This window comes from Eurosta solidaginis, chromosome 5, assembly GCF_040869045.1.
Source record: "Eurosta solidaginis isolate ZX-2024a chromosome 5, ASM4086904v1, whole genome shotgun sequence".
NCBI lineage: Eukaryota > Metazoa > Arthropoda > Insecta > Diptera > Tephritidae > Eurosta > Eurosta solidaginis.
This window is the reverse complement of record NC_090323.1, coordinates 110,841,505-110,858,399: the sequence shown is the minus strand read 5'-3', so window position 1 is coordinate 110,858,399 and position 16,895 is coordinate 110,841,505. Positions and strand designations below refer to the sequence as shown.

General features: G+C 36.1%; 1 protein-coding gene across 1 annotated transcript in view; it reads left to right on the top strand.

Moving 5' to 3' along the window:
• The window catches only part of LOC137233651 (protein odr-4 homolog), a 314,386-nt gene that overhangs the window by 84,393 nt on the left and 213,098 nt on the right, over window positions 1-16,895 (top strand). The window contains exon 2 of the mRNA XM_067756859.1: window positions 10,006-10,171. Coding sequence (XP_067612960.1) covers window positions 10,006-10,171 — 166 coding nt within the window. The remainder of the gene's footprint in view (window positions 1-10,005; window positions 10,172-16,895) is intronic.

Sequence of the window (16,895 nt, the reverse complement as noted above, 5' to 3'; positions counted from 1 at the left end):
AAGACCTGACGCCTCGCTGCTCCATTTTTTCGCACCGCAATGTACACAAACTACATTCATTATTCCTATTTGAATGTCTTTTGAATTAGGATAATCTATATTTGCATGGAAATCACACGCGCATCTATTGTAAAACAAATAAGCCCGCACCCGTTCTTCTACACGATATCAAGCAGCCGTTAACGTATTGTGCGGGATAGTCTTGTTCGCACTTTCGACATTTTTCAATTCGTAAAAACTAACTTTCACTGATTTTAATTATTTTAAGTTGTTTTTCAAATGCACACATATTCGGTACATAAACTTTCACAAAAGTAAAAAAATACTTATACGCAAATATTAACTTTCAAACAATCCAAAAACCGTAACGAATTGTCTAAAACTAAATTCATATTTTTTAAATAATGATAAAGTGACATTATAGTCAATGACATAACGATTAGACATCCAAAAAAATTGCAATCCCCATCTCCTTTCCCGGCGCTTTTGATTCCTCTCCCCTCTGCTTCCATTCTCATTCTACTCCACCCTCACCTTCACCCCCATATTTGGATTAATATCCCCAAAAATAAGAAATATTAAAATAAAAACGGTTTTGTATAGATGTAACCGTAAATAACTTTTCTTTGATACCCATAATATATGTATATAAACCTTCTGAGGTTACCCTGGTCCACATTTTCTATATCTCCAAAAGCAACAAAGGTAACAAAATTAAAACTACCTTGCATTAATATCCTCGTCAATGTCTATCGTTTGATACCCATATTGTATGAACACATTATAGAGTTATTCTGGTCCACATTTTTGTCAATATCTCGCACACTAAGTTGGATATTGAAATGAAATCAACTCTACATTAAAACTCTCGTCGATACCTATCGTTTGATACTCATATCGCATGATCACATTTTAGGGTTACCCTGGTCCACAATTTGGTCGATATCTCAAAAATGTTTCTAAATCTTTGCAGTTTTTTAGCCTATAACCATGTCGAGCCACCACCAAATCTATGCTTAAAATTTCTTCTCAATCGGTTCAGCCAAAACCTTTGCGGTTCAGAAAAAACGGCTTTCAAAATATATATTAAAAAAAAAATATAGATAAGTATAGATATAGATATGCGTTTTTTAACGTTGCTTTTATTTTGCACAACAACACTGTTTCTATTACCATGTCTTTTCGACTGTTCTTTTGCCTGATTTTAGGCGCACTAATTAAAAATATTACTTTTCATTTCGGTTTTTACCACATGCTTTAATGTTTTGTTGTTTTTCCTAAATAAACAGATATCCCCCTGAAGAAGCTAGAGAGACTAGCGAAACGTCGGGTAGAAAGATGAAATAAAGTTTTTATTTGCATCTAAAATACATTGGTCAAAAAAGCCTAGCCAAAATTTAATTAATTATATTTGTTTGTAGTAGCACATTTTTAGGCGTACAGGCAGGATCGCAAAATTGTAGTTCCAAATAAAATTCTTTTTATATGAGTTTTTAAGCGGGGATTACCCTTATTGCTTTAAATGTATGAAAACATTTATTTGACCCAATTTTTAATTTATAATTTATTTAATAATTTGGGATAAATTTAAACAACGTGACATCAGAACGGACAAGGCGACAGCTGTTTCGATTATACCTTTTTTAAATCTCTTCTAAGCCTTTTCTCCCGGGAGTGGGATTCGAATCCGCACTCCTACGATGCACTATGGTTCAAAATCGAAATATTGAGGAATTAAACCCAATTATCGACTTTTGATTTTCCCAAAAAAATAATTACCATTTATTACAGATTACTGTAGTAAAAAAAAAAAAATTAAAAAAAAATGTCAGCTGGCTACCACTTGTTTGTCAGAAAGCTTTCAGTCTTGGTTTTGATTTTTGTATTCGTAAAAAAGATTTTACTCAAATTATATAAAAATCTCAAGTGGTGATAAAAAGCTAACGAATGTGAATAAAGTGTGTTTATAAAATGGAAAATATTAATAAAGGTATGTAAAATCAGGAACAACAAACTTTTTTCTGAAACAATAATAATCGTTAATATATTTTTGAGTTTAAATAAGCCGTGTTGTGTTTTGATTTTTGTGAGTTTTTTCTGTGTTAAATAGAATATAACTAAGTTGGATCAAATAGGATTAATACAGCTAATAATTACAGCTAATAGTGTCCTCTTTAATGCAAATGTTATTTTATCTGCAAGAGTTTGCAAGTGAGGCTACAATTTTTTCAGAGCAAAGTGTAGTCAAAAATGGCGAAATTTTCAAAGTTTGGATCGATAATAAAAAAGAGTATGTTGCCGTGTGCGATTGGGTTGTTGGAAGATTGAAAAACAGCTATGGGGAGGAAGAAATTGAATCAACAAAAAACAAGGTTAAAATTTTTTGTAGAAACGCCAATAGAAGGTGGCAGAAACACAGTCCAAGTTTTGCAATTTTAAAAAAGCCGATCGCGAGTGGTTAGAGTGCGAGGCAGAACTTCTCGAAACCGTTACTGCAAAGCCTCGAGGCCGACTAAAACTCCAATATGATATGGTTTGCGAAAGGCAGAAAAGAAAAATAGCATCTACAGTGTCATTAGAAAAAGAACACAACTCAAGTTTATTGCTTCATGCTGCTTCAATTTCGGCGAAACACTCAAAAGAAACAGATCTTCATTATGTTCTCAACAATATAACAACATTCGGCAACTTAGCAAGTCTCGTGGATATTTATCCCCACCATAATAAGTTGTTGGAATATAAGTCACAATGCCGACCGAATGGAATACAAATAACAGAAACTACAGCAGTTGTTCCATTACAGAATTTACTTAACCATACCGTCAAACGAATTTCGTTACTCCAAGAAGACGTTCTGCTCCAGTTTAAAGGAGATAATACACTAACTTTAATTTTAAGCTATGGGTTTGATGGCTCAAGTGAACATAGCCTATTTAAGCAAAAATTGTTTGAAAATACTCCCGAGTCAATTGACCAATCGTTGTTTGTGCCGTCAATAATTCCCTTAAAATTAGTAACGCAGTCCGGAAAGATTATTTGGTGGAATTCTACTCCACAATCTATAAAATTTTGCAGACCACTTAAAATTCAATTTGTCAAAGAAACAAAAGAGCATATTTTAAATGAAAAAAAGAGATTAGATCTCGAAATATCGAACCTCAAATCTTTAAAATACAATACGTCAAATGATACAAGATTTGATATAAACTATAGTCTTAACATGACTCTTATCGATGGAAGGGTTTTAAATGTTTTAACTGATACGAAATCTACCCAAGTTTGTGCAATATGCGATGCTGGACCAAAAATGTTTATTCTCAAACGCAGAATTGTTTGCTTCAATTACTAAAAGAGATTTAAGTTTTTTTTTAAATCGCTTACACATAATACTCGTAGCAATATCGTATGAATACGAAGTAAATACCCAGCTATTTCAGAACTACTGTAAGGAAACAGCAAAATTGTATTTTCAGCTTTACGATTGGAATCCGATGACACCAACTCTTCATAAACTGTTAGTGCACTCTTCGCAAATATTGGAGTTTGCGATACTGCCACTCGGTGTTTTAGGCGAAAACGCGTCGGAAGCGCGCGTAACAAAATTTATAAAAGTGATCGTATCGGATATGCCAGTAAAGATTCAAGAGTGCACAATATGGAGGATGTTTTCGGCAGAGCTATGGACTCTTCTGATACACTGTTATCTTCATTGCGGAAAAACAATAAAGCCAAACAAAAATTGTCTCTGCCACCTGCAGTAGTCTCCCTTTTAAAAATGCCTGACATCTCTAATGAATGTGAATTACCTTCCACCTCAAAAGCGGCACTAAGCGAGACTCACTACGAATCTGAGGAGGACCTTTATGAATCTCTTTATTCATTCGAACTTGAAACTGATCATTCTTTTGATAATTGTAACGGTAAGATTTTAAAAACACATTTCAAATAAACGAACTTTAAAGTAATATAATTTCAGATGGAGATGTTCCTGATGCAGAATCGCACTTCTTTTAGGTTTTGATTTTGTGTTTTTTCGAGTTCAATAAATACTGTTTATATCGAAATATATTAAAAATTATCCTGTTTGAAATTAAATTTAAATTTATAGTTTCCACTTTATATGGCAGCAGTAGTGAAAAATAGGCGTGGCCCGCCCATTTTTGCCACAAGACGTTATTTTCATCTATAAATACCCCATGCAAAATTTTAGACCGATAGCTTTACCCCAACTATTTTATTCCTCAAAAATTCAATTTTGAAGCAATGTGCGATGGTTGAAATGTTATAAACGTATTCAGCCACGACATGCCTTAGTTGTTGTAAACCTTATCCCAATTGCCTTCTTTGCATATTTTCTTTATACACAGAACATGCTCTGTATGTAATCATATTAACCAACGTGACATCAGGACGGAAAAGGCGACAGCTGTTTCGATTATACCTTTTTTAAATCTTTCCAAAGCCTTTTCTCCCGGGAGTGGGATTCGAACCCGTACTCCTACGATGGTTGCAGTGTTATAAACGCATTCAGCCACGTCATGCCTTAGTTGCTGTAAACCTTATCCCAATTGCCTTCTTTGCATATTTTCTTTATTCATAGTCCATACTTCGTTTGGCATCGTATTGCGACCAATATGAGTGACACTAAGTGATACTCACATCCCTAGTCTGATGCTAAGTAAATGGAGTCACAACAACAATAAAGCAGACAGTCACTTGTATCTACATAAACGAATAAATCATTATGTCTACACATATGTAAGTACACGCAGCAGAGAAGAGATGCACAAACACATGCAGATATCTGAGATGCACCCAAAAGTATGCAATTGTAATTGGGGAAGTGTCGCTCACAAATACAAGCATATTATATGGCGGTGACAAAGTAAATTCTGGAAGCGCCTAGAAGATGCCACGAGGAAATCACAGAGTATAAAAGCACCAGCGGTAGAGGCGCTACAAGCAGTTTCAGTTAAGCACGCTATCTGTCGGGCAATAGATCAGTTTCATTTGAGCTATCAATCAGTTTAGTTATTAAGCAAGCTATTCGTTGCAAAGTATAAGTGTTATTGTGAAGTACTTTAATAAAGGCTATTTTTTCATTATTCAATATTGGAGTTTTTTATTCAACAGTTTAGCGATACGAACGTTGGTAGAAGATTGCAAATAAGGGAAATTGCAGTAAATTCGTTACAATTGGTGTCAGAAGAGGAACTGTTGAATAAATTCCGAAGACTTCGAATACAACTTGGACATGCCAAAGTTAAATGAATTGAAGATCCAGCAACTGAAGAAGGAGTTGGAGAGCCGTAGATTGAATACAACCGGCGTTGAACTAGAACTTCAGGAACGACTACGACAGGCAATGGAATTAGAAGGAATTGACGTGGAAGAGTATGACTATCATCTTGATGGCGAGGAAACAACAAAAATGGAAGAAACATCGCAGACAGTTACGAGCGCAGACTTGAACATGATTTTAGCTGCAATATCTGCTCAAACAACGACAGTGTCATCTCAGCTGGCAGAACAGAAGATATATATGGCATCTCAGCTGGAATCGCAAGAGACACGTTTAACATCCAAGATGGAAGCACAGGAGGCACGTATTTCTGAAATATCATCGCAAATGTCATCTCAACTGGAATCGCAAAAGACAGATATAACATCACAACTGGCATCTCAACTGGAAGAACAAAAGACAAGTATAGCATCCCAACTGGAATCACAGGAGACACGTATAACATCTAAGATGGAAACACAGTTAGAAGAACGGAAGACATATATGACTGAGCAGTTGAAAGCACAAGAATCTCGCATATCTTCGCAACTGTCATAACAGGAAGCAAGGGTATCATCAAAACTGGAAGCGCAGGATTCAAAAATCGCTCAATTTTAGGCAGAAGTCGATGATTTGAAAGGTCGTATGGAGCAGTTACAACTAAATCTCCCAGCTGTTCAGCAAGCAATTCGAAGGTAAAGACACCATCCTTTGACGGTTCTGTTCCTTTCCAGGTCTTCAAGCTACAGTTTGAGAATACCGCAGCAGTGAACAACTGGAATACGGAAGATAAAGTTGCTGCACTGTTCGTATCATTGAAGGGGCCAGCAGCCGAAATCCTACAGACGATCCCCGAAGGAGAGCGGAACAACTATGAAGCATTGATGGCTGCTGTAGAACGAAGATATTCCAAATTTAGTTGCAAAACCGCTACCAAAAACCAAATGAGACATAGCAGGAGTTTGCTTCAGATATTGAAAGATTGGCTCATCTTGCAAATGCCGACGCACCCGTGGAATACACTGAAAGGGTAAAAATCCAGAGCTTCATAAATGGCATACGAGATTTGGAAACGCAGCGGGCTACATATGCGAATCCAAAGCCAACATTCGCAGAAACGGTGTCACAAGCTCTGATTCAGTAAACAGCGTCGGTTCTGTGTAAGCCAGTTTTCAAAGCACGCCGTGTGGAAGTAGAAAGGCCAGAGTGGGTAGACGCAATATTGGAGGCGCTGAAAGGATCGCAAAAGCGGAGTGAAAGAGTTATCAAATGCTTCAAATGCGCGAAGCCCGGTCACATTGCACGTCATTGCGATCTTGGTCCTAATAGTTCCAACAATGTAGGTGGCCGTAAACGCAAAGTTGCAGGAGATGAGCAAGAGCGTGTCAGATGTAAAGAACGAAAACTTGCCTCAGCTATTGAAGAAAATCGAGCAGTCTTGCCGTCGAAGGAAAGCTGGATGGCGAGGAGCGTGTACTACTGTAGATACGGGCGCATCTCAATTCCTTAATCCGATCTGACTTGGTCAACAGGAGAGTAAAACCGTTACCTGAAGCAAGGTTGCGTACGGTCACTGGCGAGTATAATCAAGTCCAAGGAGAAGTGGTATGTGAAGTATTAATTGGAAAGGTCATGGTTCTACACAAATTCATTGTGGCGGAGATTGTTGATGAAGTCATATTGGGAGTGGACTTCTTAGTTGACCATGACATCAGGATCGATATGCGGAGAAAGATTATGCGCTATAAGAACCAGAATATACCACTTAACTTTAGTTTGGAGAAAGGTGGGGAAGACTCGAAAGGTTGATGGATCGAATGGGCCAAATAAACCGAAATCAAAAGTACCTGCAAGAGAAACACTGGCATTGACAAACCCTAAAGGACGCACAAAAACGAAGGAACGAATTTCCCAGAAAGACTGCGAGGGTAGTTTCAAGCCGGGGCGCACTACTGTTGTGAAACGTGGAAACGATACTGATTATGCGAAGCCAATCCGTCAAGCGCAAGCTCTACGAAGTAGTTCAATGGCCAAACAACAGAGTGCCAGGGAACGGTCCAGGATAATGAGTAGTAAGATGAAACACAGGTACGACAAGGAAAATAATTCGGAAGGTTTCCGGGAGGGAGATTTGGTACTGCTATACAACCCTCACCGGCGGAAAGGTGTTCCATCCAAATATCGGTGCAGTTGGTAATGCCCGTACAGAGTTGTGAAGACGATCAGTGATGTCATCTACCGCATACAAGCAATTGGGAAACCACGAAATAGAAGAGTGGTACATTTGGCGATGCTAGCAGCGTTTAGATCGAGAGATTTGTCTGATCGGGACGATCTAAACAGCTGTCGCCTTGTCCGTCCTGATGTCACGTTGCTTAAATTTTTCACAAATTATTAAATAAATTATAAAATTATTTTTCTTTTTTAAAGGAATTTCAGTTATAATTTACTTAAATCTATTAATCTTTTTTTGTTTAACAAATATCAAAGAGTGAAAATTTTTGATTTTACAAAATTCAACAAAAACAACATTTGGATACATATTGAAAATTTTTAAAAATTCAAAGTAATAAATTTACAAAGCTAAATTAAATTAAATTAATAAAATGAAAATAGAAATCTTCAATTTCACACAATTATCAGTCTTCAGTTTTAGCCTTAAATATGTACACAGAATTTGTTATTAAAAGCAGCAGCTTGCTGATTCTGCTGTGAGCGTAGTTCGAGATCAATATTTTTGAAGGTTGGAAAGGACAGGACTCCAAACCTAGAAGGGGGTTCCTTGCTTTCCGCGTATGGCATATAATAATGTTGGCTTTGCAGCTTGTTGATGATGCTGTCGGAAAGGACAAGATTCCGAGTAAGACAATTTTTATTTCTATTTATTTAAAATTTTTCGATTTGTTTATTATTATTGCTGCTAGGAATAGATACCGAACAACAGAATATTATGTTTACTTTGAGGGTGGATAGGTATGGCTTCCAATTATATAATTCTCATTTCATAATTATTGTTGTTAAGAATATTTTTAGTGGTGCTGTCGGAAAATAACGGGATTCCGAGCAGCAGAATTTTGTATATTATTTTACTTTCTTTTAATGTCTTTTGAGTGTTTGTATGGTGCTGTCGGAAAAGATTAAAACCGAGCAACAGAATATTTAGCTTTACTTAGAGGTAAAAAGGTGGATCATGTTATATTTACTTATAGGTGGAAAGGTGGATCATGTTATATTTATTTTATGTTATTCATTTCTCGAAATCATTGCCGAGGACCGAACCCGCTTAGAAAAAGTTTTCTAATTGATAAAACTTAGCCCGGGGACTTGAAGCCAGGACTTTCGGTGTGGCAGGCAGAGGACGCTACGCTATATGGTATAAGGGAAAATCGAAATTTGGAAACTAAATTTCAGCCGTGTCCCATAAAAACAATTTATTTTTAACCACATTTTTGTTTTCGAAGAAAAGTAATTTAATTCTTTTGGTGTTTTAACAAACATTGATACAATTACTACCAACGGTAGTATTTTTTTTAATATTAATAGTTTCGCTGAAGTTTCACCTGACTGATTGGTATCCCGTACAAAGGGATGCTTTCTGCGATTTTTCGCACACGTATTCAAATATTTCAAGAGCAGGTTTCTATTTTTATTTAGATATGCACCGCATTGTCATCCGTTGGGTGGTTTTAGGCTGCCTCCGTTTAAGATGACGTTAGTGACTTCCCTCTAGAATCTAAGCTCTCTCTGAACATTGGTTACAAGGTCGCCCTTTTCGTATTAATTTTGACCAGGGCTTGAAACCTTCGGTCTTTCGTCGAATTTTGGGTAATATTTTAAATTTTTCCCATACTCTGTGCCGTATATTTCGATCGGGTGGTAGTAATGTAGCTTTATGGACCTTTTAATGTTTAGACTTTGAGCTGGATATGAAAACATTTCGGAAAACAGCGATGTTGATCGTCCTAATTAATGTGTGAAACTGATGTGTAAATGTATTTTTATGAACAATATACTTATATACTTTTTTTCATCGGTACGTTGGAAAAAACGGTAGATAATACAAATCTGGAATTTATGTTTTTCATTTTCAACCGATTTTGAAAAGGAATTATGGTTATAAATAATATCACAACATTTTTAACCATGTTTGAAGTCGATGCACATATTTTCAAAGGACTCGCGCGGCCTTAGTAGGTCACTAACTTTTTTCAAGATAGGTAAATACAGTTTTAAAGTCAACCATTCGGATTTTAGAATTGTATCTTTATAAATGACGGAAATATCCCGTTATGTATTAAATTATCACAGAACTGTATTTCATTTTTAAATATATTTTTTTTGCAACAGCATTAGTCGCGGTCAAAAGAATTAGTGTGTTAAAATTCATTACAATACATTTCTCTAAATGATGACCTCACGGAAAATAGGCTGACGGATACACCGATGAATGGATGATCAATGCTAACTAATTTTTTTTTTTCGGTTGAGACTACCGATTTTTTCGTTTGAATTAAGTAGGATATCAATCGCTAGGCACGACCATAAAGTCGATTGTGGCTACCGAAAAAATTAGATTTTTTGTTTGTGAAGCCCCCCCAAAATCCTTCTCTGGGTCCGCCCATACCATAACCGATATATAATAATCAATTTGATTTTGTCATTTATCCTGCAGCTTAGTTTTCCACCTCGATGATTTTGTGCCTTATAAATAAATTCTTTTTTAGAAAACGGAACCGGAAAATTTTCAGGTGGTTCATCTTGCGAAAAACTGCGAGGAGGAAAATGAGCCACTGCAAGGAATTATCTCCATAGAAGACATAAGCACACAAGCATTGGCTACGCAATGGATAAGTGCATGCAAAATGTGTCCCGGCTCATTCAATGTACAAGGTAACAATAAGTTCATAGTAAAACTTAATAACTTATTTCTCGTTACGGAACAGAAAAAACATCTTTAGCTTTATTCACAAAGGCCTTATAAATAAAAGTATTTAAAAAAAATTTATTTGTATGAATAAAGCCCTGGTTGCCCTTAATGCTTTAAATGTATGAAAACATTTATTTGAAGCAATTTTTAATTTATAATTTATTTAATAATTTGGGAAAAATTTAAACAACGATGACATCAAGACGGACTTCTACATATCAAAGCTACCTTTGCCACCAGAAGGAGTTACTATCGTTTCCTACGCCGATGACTGCACAATAATAGCCACAGGCCCATGCTCACAGATCGATGAGCTTTGTAACAAAATAAACGGCTACCTCCCTGATATCTCCAGTTTTTTCGCCTCACGAAACCAGACATTATCGGCGACCTTATTTACAACATGGACGTCCGAAATGTCGACCATTTTGAACTTCCACGTCAATGGCACTACGCTACCGACTGTCTTACATCCCAAAATCTTAGGTGTGACGTTTGTTCAGGATCTACATTTTGGTGAGCATGCAGCCGCAGTTGTACCGAAAATCCAGAGCCTTAATAAAATCCTCAAATCTCTTGCTGGCAGTATTTGGGGAAAAGATAAAGAAACGCTCATTAACACTTACAAAGCAATTGGCCAGCCGATTACATGCTACGCGTCCCCGATATGGGGGACGCCAAGCCTAAAGACTACTCATTGGGAGAAGCTGCAGGCCTGCCAAAATACTGCCCTCAGAACCGCCACGGGTTGTCTTCTTATGTCCCCAGAACACCATCTACATAATGAAGCGAGAATACTCGCCATTAGGGAGAGAAATGAAATGCTAACCAAACAGTTCCTGTTGAATACCCAGAAACCTGGGCATTCAAACAGACTTCTCACTGATGAGCCAACACCGCCCAGGGGCTTAAGGAGTAATCTCCGTAAGCATTATGAGGAAATACGGCACTTGAGAACACAGCCGTACGAAGCCAAAAAACACAAGCAGGTCCTCAGTGAACTCCACATACAGGCGTCGGACCTCTATGGCAGGAATTACCCGGTGAATCCTGTACTCAAAGAACAATACCCAAAACTTGCAGAAGAGGAACACACGCTCCCTAGAGACACGCGAGTCACTCTAGCTCAACTTAGATCTTGATACTGTAACAGGTTAAACTTTTACCTATCCAGAATCAACCCCGACATAAAAAACATATGTCCTGCTTGTAACGTGTACCCATATGACACCAACCATCTCTTCAAATGCATTGTGGAACCAACGCCTCTAACACCCCTCTCATTGTGGGCCACCCCTGTTGAAACAGCAAGTTTCCTTGGACTCCCCTTAGAGGATATTGATGACAATTTGTGATCGGTCGCACCTATTGGATGGGGCGAAGCACTGCTACAACAACGGACAAGGCGACAGCTGTTTCGTGTATACCTTGTAAATCTCTTCAAAGCCTTTTTTCCCGGGAGTGGGATTTGATCCCGCACTCCTACGATGGTTGAAGTGTTACAAACGCATTCAGCCACGTCATGCCTTAGTTGTTGTAAACTTTATCCCAATTGCGTTCCTTGCATATTTTATTCTTTTTGCACAGTACATACTTTGTATGTAATAATGTGTTAAAGTTATTGTAAATTAAACGAGTTTGATTAGTTGGATGTGCGTGTGCTAATTGAGTGGCTATTCAAATTGTGTAGTCAAATTTGGGATGTGTTTTTTATCATTTTACATTTGTGACCCATTTAAAATTCGTTTAACACAATCGACTTTCAAGTGTGTCGACCCACTTAAAACTCGCTTGTGTTTACAAATTATTCTTTAACATTGAATCGTTGTATGGTCATAATTTATGACGTAAAGGTAACTTGATGCCAAATGAATTTGTATGTTTATGTAGTTTTTTTGTATTTATTTGTTTACATTTGCTTTACTTGTGTTTTTATTGTCTATTTTGTCATATGTACATATTGTGTTGACCTTGTTTTTTTTACATATTTTGTTGTATGCTGACTTTCGAGTACTTAATATTAATTATGAGTAAATTGCGTTTTTTTTCATTCTTGATATTTGAACATGTTATTCTGATTCTGGTCTTTTTTTTTTTTTGTTTACATATAATGTGTTGCATTTGATTTTTTCTTTGTGCTTGACGAGTAAAGTGGAATGCTCATGCTGAAACTGTTATTATTATATATTTTTGTTTCTTTTTTTCATTATTTTAATTACTAGCAGATGTTTTATATTGGTTTAAGCCTATTCTTATGGACTATTATTTCCTTATCTTTATTTGTCCTATCGCTATCTCCTATTCTATGTGGTACCAATATAAAGTTGTTATTTTTATCAGTACTTTTAACTCTATAATATATTTTATATTTATTATCTAACTTATGTGAGTAAGGGATCCTAATATTTAAACTTACGACCTCTCTAAAAGGCGAGGTTTTCGTAACTGAGGCCTCACAAACTTATATTTATTTTTTTTGATATGATATTTCTAACAACTAATAAAGATATATGGTTTATATTTTCTTTAATTTTCTTACACTAATGCCGTATATTATTCCTATTACACAAAGATTTTTGTTTTTTATTTTAAAACTTAGATCAAATAAAAGGAGTAATATGTAACTATCCAGAAAATTTTGGAGCTGTTATTGATGGAAGAGCTAGGTAGTTATGTATTAGAATCTCTTCAAGTGGATGCCAAAATTTTGATATCTTTATATCTTTCATATTTTCCAGCAATATTTTGTTTTGATCTTATATTCGAGTACTATCCTATAATTTTTCACCAATTTGTCCTTCAGAACAACTGTGTTTTTACTTATAAATTTCAAGTCCTGAATTGGCGGCGTTTGTACAGCGCACGGTGGGTATTTGATCAATTTAGCTGGCCAAAAGTCGATTTTTCAAAATATTCCAATTTTTTTTAAACTCTCTCCCTGGCGTTCCTGGATGTCCACTGAATAGTATACATACCCCAAAACCCATCTGCACCGTCAACGGGGCTAACCGCGCGCATCTGTATAAAAAAGAGCAATTGTATAAAAATTGTGTGCAGTTCGATGTATGTTTGGATTAAAAATCAATATACAGTTCTAACCTAAATACTTGTTCACTTGTTTAGCCTTAATCAAATCTAGTTAAATTTTCTTTTAGGACAGGTAAATGTGTTTTTAATTCATATGTTCGATTTTTTATACCGCATGTTTTAACTGAGTTATTCTACTTGTAATGCTACTACTTTTAAATACTAAATTTTTTAAAACCCTTGCAAACAAAAACATATATCTTTTTTCATGGCATATCATGTCAGTAATTTTTTGGCTATACATTATATCATGTTTGTTTCAAAGTTTAATATCAAAAACGGCTGCGCATACCCGCGATTTTTTGAGTGGTGATAAATTTTGTAAGAGACTGATATCCCTATTGGCAAAAGTTGGCAACCTTGTGAAAACATCCTCAGTGGCAACACCTAGGTGAAAAGTAAAATGTAATACTATATCTATGTACCAAATTTGATTTAAATCAGTCAAGCAGTTTCCGAGATTGTAGTGTATATACAAAGAAATATAAAAAAGGAGGTGCGGTGGAAACCCTAAGTGGCAACCCTAATCAAAAGTGTCAATAGAAATGCGGAGTAAAATACCTTTCGTTTAAAACCCATATTGACTTACATACATATCTCATGTAATGCCAAAAAATGACCCCGGGTCCCTCCGAAACCGGGGGCTCGATCCAAGTAATTGTGCACTGAACACCGTGAATTTACTGTCAATAATTTCGTTTCATAACAATGAAGTGAGACAACCAGTTTTTTAACAGAAATAACTGCTGTTTTAGTTTTGGCCACCTAGATTAAAGAAATACCCCACCGTGCAGCGTGTGTACAGCCTGATATGCAATTGTCCTAAGTCAATCTTATCATCAACAATCCGGTTGCTTGAACTTTTCTACGCTACCATTTTTCTATCCTTGGATGAAAACTAGCGCGACTAGTCTTATTCTGGCAAATTTATATAGCGCTTATATATGGGTTCTCTTGTGACTTTTCTTCATTTTTTGTTGTTATTATTGGCTGGTTTTTTCGTTTTTGTTTTTAGTGTTTTGCATATTTCCGCTTATAAAGCTTTATAATCAAGCAATGCTTGTGAAAAGTTATTGTTTTGGCAGGGCTGGGGTCTAAATTTTCTACTTTGACGGTCTTCATAACTTCCATATGAACTACTATTGTGAAGATTCCTGATTATCTTTGTCTTCAATGATATCAGGAGCTTTCAAAGAAATTATGCAAATTCTTGATTTGCTATGGAATTTTGGCATGGATAATAAGTCTGCCTTTACTGTCGATTGCGACATTTTGTGAGTTATTATTTGAGGGTGTATTTTTAATTGTCTACTGCTCTTCCTCAGTTTGGATAAAAAAATTTAGATAAGACCGTACGGGTTTCAACTGCATATATTTGTGCTTCATATAATTTTTGAGCATCAAAACAATTGTGACGATCAATAGCATGAATGCACAAATTAGGACTGCTAACCAGACATCTGGAATGTTTGGAACATTTTTCGTATCTACTTCTATTGGTGGCTCATATTTGACTACTCTGTTCTCTGATGTTTCAGAGTTTCCCTTTCCTACTTACTTCATATCCGGCTATTGCTATCATAATGCCGTGCGCAATCTTTATCCACCAAGACATGTTGGAGATAAAATAGAAATTCCCTTTAATTGTTTTCCTTGTTTCTTGCAAAAAGAACCGATTTAAATTTTAGTAAAATTTCTTTTTCTTTATTCTATGCATTCCATTTTACTTACGATTGTTGTAAATTGTCCTTGTTTGATTAACATTATTAAAATTTTTATTTAAAAATGTTTATTTCTAAGAAAATTTGTTTGAAATTTTTGACATTTCTAATTTAGATAATTAAAATTTTTCTTAAAAAGTTTAAAAAAATTTTTTTCCAAAATATTAATAGTTAAATGCAGTTTATTTTTCCTATTTGCTATTCCTTAATTTCTTTATTTTTTCTTTTAGTTTAATTTTTCCTTAGCATCTACTGTTATAATTAATAGCCTAAAAGTTTCAGCAATCTCTCTTTTTTTCCTATATTGCTTGCCTCCCCGTTTTTGTCTCGGTATTTTTACTGGGGAGGTATTTTTAGTTTATATTCTTTATTAAGCTTATTCCGACGCCGATATTCTTCTATTGTAATCGGTGTCGGTTCCTGCTTTACTACTGTAGGGGTTTTAGGAACCTCTTCAGTAGTTTGTATATGAGCTTTCAATCTTTCCTCACAATTTTTGAAAATTGTGTGGAATTCCTCTTCCGTTATTTGTTGCATAAAAATAGTTGCAACTTATAGACTTCTTATGCTTTTAATAAGAGAGCTTTTAATAAGATACAAACTTTTTATTTCTATTGAGAAGTCATTCTTCCTAAAAAAAAATTCGTATAAAAAAAATTGTCCTGAGCAGAAATCAAAGGTTTCTAGTTTCTAGTTGAGCAACTGAGCTGCCAAATTTTTTCTAGGTTTTAAATACTTATTTAAATATATTTTTACTACTGCCGGTTCTGTTGCATAACATGGCCTAGCCAGCACAGCCGCTGCGTTTTAATTCGCTGGACTATGTTGATGTCTGCGTATAGCTCGTACAGCTCATCATTAAATCTTCTCGGTACTCGCCATCGCCAAGGCGTAGAGGTCCATAAATCTTTCGAAGAACTTTTCTCTCGAACACTTCCAAAGCCGCTTCATCTGCTGTTGTCATGGTCCATGCTTCTGCCCCATATAGCAGGACGGGTACGATAAGTGACTTGTAGAGTATGATTTTCGTTCGCCGAGAGAGGACTTTACTTTTCAATTGCCTACCTACAATAGCATTTATTGCAAAGATTTATTCTTCGCTGGATTTCAGTGCTGATGTTGTTGCTAGTGTTGACGATGGTTTCCAAATAAACGAAGTCTTTTACTATTTCGAAATTATGGCTTCAAAGGTTTCTAGTTTCTAGTTGAGCAACTGAGCTGCCAAATTTTTTCTAGGTCTTAAATACTTATTTAAATATATTTTTTCTGCTGCCGGTTCTGTCGGATAACATGGCCTAGCCAGCGCAGCCGCTGCGTTTTAATTCGCTGGACTATGTTGATGTCTGCGTATAGCTCGTACAGCTCATCATTAAATCTTCTTCGGTACTCGCCATCGCCAAGGCGTAGAGGTCCATAAATCTTTCAATGAACTTTTCTCTCGAACATTTCCAAAGCCGCTTCATCTGCTGTTGTCATGGTCCATGCTTCTGCCCCGTATAGCAGGACGGGTACGATAAGTGACTTGTAGAGTATGATTTAGTTTCGAACGGCTCGGAGAGGTCCTTCCCAATTCTGACTGAGCTGATGGTGTTGCTCAACCAAATTCAGACATAGCGGCATATAGGCAGCTCCTTTTCGTGCTGTCGAAGGCGGATTTAAAGTAGACGAAGAGGTGATGTGTGTCGATTCTCTTTTCACGTGTTTTTTCCAAGATTTGGCGCATTGTGAAAATCTGGTCGATGGTAGATTTACCAGGTCTGAAGCCGCACTAAGGTCCAATCAGCCGGTTCACGGTGGGCTTCAATCTTTCGCACAATACACTTGAAAGGACCTTATATGCGATATTAAGAAGGCTGATTCCACGATAGTTGGTGCATTT